The sequence below is a fragment of the Solea senegalensis genome, linkage group LG16 (genome assembly GCF_019176455.1).
Source record: "Solea senegalensis isolate Sse05_10M linkage group LG16, IFAPA_SoseM_1, whole genome shotgun sequence".
NCBI classification, from domain to species: Eukaryota; Metazoa; Chordata; class Actinopteri; order Pleuronectiformes; family Soleidae; genus Solea; species Solea senegalensis.
In genome coordinates this window covers 15,368,550-15,375,622 of record NC_058036.1, presented here as the reverse complement: position 1 = coordinate 15,375,622, position 7,073 = coordinate 15,368,550, and the positions used below count along the sequence as shown (strand labels likewise).

Genomic DNA, 7,073 nt, shown 5'->3' with positions numbered 1-7,073 from the left:
CTGGACTGTTTTCATGCACTCACACTGAAAACTGCTCCACAAAGATGTCGCCACTTACTTTGCTTCTCTTGCTGGGTTTTCTGAGTCAAGGTGAGAGATTTGTTTAAATGTTTGGGACAAATCCACTCAGTCCCTGATTTTTTTTCGGCATAAAAGTGTCTTTTACTTTTCTTTTCTCATCAGGCTGTCAGATTATTTTAACAAAGTACATTTAATCTCTAATTTCAGAGTCTTCTGCCAGCAATTTCCTGACTCAGACTGACAAAGTCATGTCTGTTAGTGTTGGAGGGACTGTGAACATCAGGGCCACAGGGAGTTCAAACATTGGTGGTGATCTCAGTTGGTATCTTCAGAAACCTGGACAGGCTCCAAAACTTCTTATATACTATACATCAACTCTCAACTCTGGAACTCCATCTCGATTCAGTGGCAGCAGATCTGGTTCTGACTATACTTTAACCATCAGTGGAGTTCAGGCTGAAGATGCTGGAGATTATTACTGTCTTGGTTATCATGGTAGTGGAGTGTTCACACAGTGATTTATAGTCGTACAAAAACCTCCCTCAGTTTGACTGAAGTAAAAAAAACGTCCTGCTGCAGCTGCTGTGATGAGGATAACTGGTCCAGTGAACACAAGAGTCATCAAGCACAAACACAGTGAATCTATAACTGAAACAAACTCTGAATATTCAGTATCAATTCATCAATGACATCAATCCAAACAGACACAACAAATATGAAAGTTATGTAAATATTAAATATTAAATGTACAAAACTTGAATGTAACGTGAGAATGTTACACAACTGAAAGCATCTCCTTTTATTTCTATGTTTGTGACGTCATTAGTTGACAGACTTTATTTTTTGGGGGGTACATTTGGACGAGTCTATGTAGCACAGAAGGGCAGTATCAGGGAGTAGGTGTGGCAACTCAGCTACCTGGCATGCAGGTAGAGAGAGACAGGCTCATCAGGAGAGACAGATCACCTGAGGAAGTTTTGATGAGGAGGATCTCTCGGGCAGGTGAGGCCCTTTAGTCTGCCAGAGTCAAGCTGGAGAGATGTGTGTGTGTGTGTGAGTGCTTGGGTGGCAACTGAGACACCATTGGTATGTATATACATTATATTTTAGTTGAATAACATTTGTGATATGCAGGTCTGTGCAGTTAAATTTGGTGGCATCTGATCAGTGTGGGAATGATTGTTTATTTAATTTGGCTTTTCATCTGAATTATGTCTGTGAACTGAGGGGATTATTAACGACTGAAATTATGGTTTAGACTGGATTAGCAATCGGATGAGATTGGGAAAATATTCTGGGGTCTAGTTTTTGCTTGATTTGGAGTGTTTGGTTTAATTATTAAAAATGATTATAGACTTAATTTGAATCTGATTTAATTAATTTACTTTGTAAATATGGAAATTGTAGCAAGGGAGGTAAATTCATTGAATGCACTAAATATACTGAAGATTAAAAGGGTGATTAAATGCAATTTCATTCTTAAAAATAAATCGGTTTAAAAATAGACTTATTCAGACAATTTAATAAATGGACAATGCACTGTATTATTAAATGGTGTAACTTTCACTCTTTAGATCTACATTATAACTTAATTTAAGTAAAGATCATAGATTTTGGTGTGATGATTCATTTATTTGATTAACTTCATTTTGTTTCTTCCCATATTATTAACCTACACGTACTGTATTCAATGATGTCAATAAATGGATGAAAATTGTACAGCGTTGGTCAGCGTCCTCTGTTGCACTCTATGCCTGGTCGAGTTTAAGCAGGCATCGATGTGACGACCTGAATAAAGTCGACACATGGCACTCTAATCTGCTCTTAATCCGACCTCACCCTCTCACTTTCATACAGACAGGTGTATCCAAATGTGTGTTTGCATGACTTTTCTGCATCACTGCTCCGAGAGTTTAAGTTCTTATGTCACACAGAGTCTGGACTGTTTTCATGCACTCACACTGAAAACTGCTCCACAAAGATGTCGCCATTCACTTTGCTTCTCTTGCTGGGTTTTCTGAGTCAAGGTGAGAGATTTGTTTAAATGTTTGGGACAAATCCACTCAGTCCCTGATTTTTTTTCAGCATAAAAGTGTCTTTTACTTTTCTTTTCTCATCAGGCTGTCAGATTATTTTAACAAAGTAAATTTAATCTCTAATTTCAGAGTCTTCTGCCAGCAATTTCCTGACTCAGACTGACAAAGTCATGTCTGTTAGTGTTGGAGGGACTGTGAACATCAGGGCCACAGGGAGTTCAGATATTGCTTTTCTCAGCTGGTATCTTCAGAAACCTGGACAGGCTCCAAAACTTCTTATATACTATACATCAACTCTCTACACTGGAACTCCATCTCGATTCAGTGGCAGCAGCTCTGGTTCTGACTATACTTTAACCATCAGTGGAGTTCAGACTGAAGATGCTGGAGATTATTACTGTCTCGGTGCACATGCTGATAGCACATCCACACAGTGATTTATAGTCGTACAAAAACCTCCCTCAGTTTGACTGAAGTAAACAAACGTCCTGCTGCAGCTGCTGTGATGAAGATAACTGGTCCAGTGAACACAAGAGTCATCAAGCACAAACACAATCATTCTAAATACAAGTGAAATACTCTTCCATTAGACCTCATTTCATATAAACCTTCAAACATCTGTGCCCTGATCAGATTATCACTCTTACTTTGTACAAATGTGAAAATGAGTGAGATTAGATGGACTTGGATATAGAGGAGGAAGATGTTTGTGAGATCTTTAATGATTTTTTCACATCTTTTTATTCCATTAACATTTTTGTTCTGTTATTCATTTATTGTTCCATCGACCTGGAACTACAGGTGAATTAAAAAAATTCAGTTTTGCTAAAAACCTGGTAAATTTCATCTCTCCTTGTTTTGTACAAGGTTCATATTTTCCACAATAAATGAAATCACAATTATGAACAACTTACATTTCTAACATGACACTTTAAATGGACACCAGTAAGTCTGTTGTTATCATAATGAATCTAAATACAGATTTACAAGGCTGAATAAATGTATTTAAATATGTAAGAATGAAAACACAAAGAAAGTGACTTGTTGCAAAGATGCTGTTTATTTTACAATCAAAATTTAAACAGTTTCAAAGTAAGTGAGAAGCTGAACGTGAATAAAATTAGAGAAAGCTGCACACACACACATGCGTTGGGGAAAAAAACCCAAAGTTGTGATTTTGCAGAAACGTGAAGCAGATCTGCAGCTTCGCTGTGACCTCTGACACTGAAACGGCCTCGTTTCAGACAGGAAGTGCTGCTGAAGCTCTACACCGAGCAGAGGTCGGGGTCCAGGGTTTGAGTGATGGGACTCTGTCCACTCAGAGTGGCCTCACAGGTCACTGACCTGCTCTTCCTCCACTGGTCTGCAGAGAGGCTCAGGGTGCTGCTCCAGCTGTAGCGGCCGTCGCTGCCCTGCGTCACGCTGTGTGACACCCCAGAGGAGCTGCTGCTTCCCCCCACCCTCCAGCCGAGGCTCCAGGATGAAGGGAAGCCCCCGCTGGCCACACACAGCACTGTGGCACTGTCCTGCTCCAGCTCTTTACTGGAGGGGGGGAGGACACTCAGCGTGGGCTGCACCACACCCACTGGAGGAGAGAGGAAGAGGAATAACAGTGATACACTTATAACGGGGACACATGTGTGACTACATGTGGATCATCACATGTGATCGGTGACGATCATCTTCACACGTCACTGATAATGTGGTGAAGTGTTGGGTTCAAACGCTCATGGTCGTGTTTGCCATCTGTTTCTTTCACTTCCTTTCTCGCCGCGTGTGAAGCGACTGGAGCGTGAACACAGAGCTGAGCTGCGTTTACCGTTCAAATCACAACAGGAATAAACATGGACATTTTTGATCGTTTCCGAAATAAAAATCAAACAATGTGCATCGTGTTTACAGCTTAACCTCATTATTGTAATGTGGAATAATTTAAGGCACATGTCACGTGATATAGGACTGAGTGATGAAACAATAAAAACACAACAGAGCAAACGTTCAGCGTTGATATAATGGTGATGCATTTCCTCTGCACTTTCACCTGTAACACATATTTACTCTTAATGTTTTATCTCTGTTTAACAATCGTTTGACGTTTTTTTTTTGCTCATGAATAAGTTTAAACCCACAAGGAACGGATTTCTTCTCCTTTTACTGTTTAATCATCTGACATTTGTTTTGACAATTATCGGCATCGACTGATTTAAAAGGTTTTCTCCACGACGACTTTACTTTGTTAATGTAACTGAAGAAAAACAACAACAATTCTATCAAAGTTTTGATAATTAAAACAATCAAAAACACACACATATCAGTCTTAGCAACTTCAGGCTGTGCCTTAATTTCCTTTGATAAATAAATGAAAAAATATCACATTTTCAACCAAACAATCAATAATCTTATCAATTACATGATAGTAAAATATAAATGTAAAGTTTTGTACAAAGGAAAACTCTGTAATACTTACAGTCAATGTCGAGTTTGGTTCCTCCACCAAAAGTGAACCACAGTGATACAAACTGATGAAGTGGCCGTACAAAAACCTCCTGCACTGTGAACAAGCATCTACTCACTCAAACATTCACTCTTTTCCACATTTAACTGCTCAATTTACACTTCATACTTTATATTTAACTCTTGTGGCTCAAAATATTAGAATCATTTCAATCATTTTTGTGACTTTTAAAAAAAGAGGTTTAATTTGTTAAATTTACTCTGGTATAGATTTGAATTTTACAATTTATTTTCAGATAATGTCTAATGCTCCAAAATAACAAAAGGCTTCAAAAACATTTCAATTACACTACTGTACAAAAAGTCTTTAAAATGATGTTCTGAAATACTCTAGTAAGTAAATCAGAGGGACAGACAAAAACACAGGTGCGTCAAAAAAGGTGACACCATTTTAATCCAGATGTTGAGAACCCACATTTTCCTGTTCCTAATCCATAGTCAGTGTAAATCCAGTCAGTGTGTCTCCTGGTTTCATGTCCCACGTCCAGACCTTCAGTCTGTTCAGAGCAGAGGAATCATTTCCATAGAGAGGAGGAGGCTCTGCGTCGTCAGCTGATCCTCCACTGGACTGAGAAGGTTTAAAGTCCTGCCAGTTCAACACTGCTCAGCTCACATCTGTCAGTCGTCACGGCAGAGACCACAACCACCATGACTCTCATCACCATCCTCATGTGGACACTGACCTGCTGCTGCTGCTTCACAGGTTCATTCACTCTGCAACATTTCCAACACCATGTGCTGCCTGTTCTCTCTCTTTTTTCTTTGTGCTGATAAATGATGTGTTTTGTCTGCAGGATGCAGTGGTCAGGTGACTGTGACTCAGCCTCCTGTGGTGACAATGACTCCAGGATCCACTGTCACTCTCACCTGTAAAACCAGCTCCGATGTTGGAACCTGTTGGGGTAGCCCATGTATGTCCTGGTACCAACAGAAACCTGGACAGACTCCAAAGCTTCTTATATACAGCGTATCAACTCTCTACTCGGGAACACCAGCTCGGTTTAGTGGCAGTGGAAGCAAATCTGACTTCTCATTGAGCATCAGTGGAGTTCAGACTGAAGATGCTGCAGTTTACTACTGTTACAGTGGCCATAGTACAGGAGTGTTCGCACAGTGATTTGTAATCGTACAAAAACTTCCCTCAGTTTGACTGAAGTAAAAAAAAAAACGTCCTGCTGCAGCTGCTGTGATGAGGATAACTGGTCCAGTGAACACAAGAGTCATCAAGCACAAACACAGTGAAACTATAACTGAAACAAACTCTGAATATTCAGTATCAATTCATCAACAATGACATCAATCCAAACAGACACAACAAATATGAAAGTTATGTAAATATTAAATATTAAATGTACAAAACTTGAATGTAACGTGAGAATGTTACACAACTGAAAGCATCTCCTTTTATTTCTATGTTTGTGACGTCATTAGTTGACAGACTTTATTTTTTGGGGGGTACATTTGGACAAGTCTATGTAGCACAGAAGGGCAGTATCTGTGAATTGAGGGGATTATTAACGACTGAAATTATGGTTTAGACTGGATTAGCAATGGGATGAGATTGATTTTCTCTGAAAGTGAATGAACAAAGAGCAGAATATGAAGATCACCATTAAAAAGCAACAGTATGCATTTAAACACAGTGGTCAGGTGACTTTGACTCAGCCGCCTGTGGTGAAAACTACTCCAGGATCCACTGTCACTCTCACCTGTAAAACCAACCCTGCTATTTATTCCAATTGTGGCAGCATTGGTCCATGTATGTTCTGGTACCAACAGAAACCTGGTCAGACTCCAAAGCTCCTGATAAGACATGTGAACGTCGCACATTCAGGAACACCAGCTCGGTTTAGTGGCAGTGGAAGCGACTCTGACTTCTCATTGACCATCAGTGGAGTTCAGACTGAAGATGCTGCAGTTTACTACTGCATGGGTGTACACAAGGTAGGCAGTGATTGGCCGTTCACACAGTGAATTGTCGTCGTACAAAAACCTGTGAAAGTGCAGGGACACTGAGCTGTTACAAAAGGAAGAGACAGAGATGCAGACCAGTGAGCACAGAGCTGACAGTAAACTCACCAAGCACATGAACAACCTGAAACGACCACTTCTCTTTTTTATATTTAATTGTTCATTAAACCACACCATTCTGTATGGTCTCTGAGTTCAACAATATTTAAAAAAACATCTCAGGAAACATCTGGACATAAATATGAGGCCACAATTATTGTCCACATCCATACATTTACTCCTGTACTTTGTGTGGGATCACATATTATATGGCAGCTGTTGTGGAGATTTCACAGAACCACAGGTGGCGTCAGTGTGTGGAATAAAAAGAAAATATATAGCATTTAAAGTATTTCCTTTAGCTTCACCCTGACCTACCAAACTACTCCCAACACTGATCTAGAATAGTTTAACTTAATATACAACTATCTATCTATCTATCGATCTATCTGGATTTCTGCCACCTTAGGAACCAAAAACATACAGTACATA

General features: G+C 39.6%; 2 gene segments (V, D, J or C); one reads left to right on the top strand and one right to left on the bottom strand.

The window, feature by feature from the left end:
• Positions 1–7,073, top strand: part of LOC122782649 — a 42,569-nt gene continuing 35,496 nt past the window's right edge. The window contains 2 exon segments of the V gene segment in view: positions 1–90; positions 229–526. Of these exon segments, the coding sequence occupies positions 45–90; positions 229–526 (344 nt within the window).
• LOC122782647 overlaps positions 3,099–7,073 on the bottom strand; it is a 32,529-nt gene continuing 28,554 nt past the window's right edge. The window contains 2 exon segments of the V gene segment in view: positions 3,099–3,642; positions 4,525–4,562. Coding sequence covers positions 3,323–3,642; positions 4,525–4,562 — 358 coding nt within the window.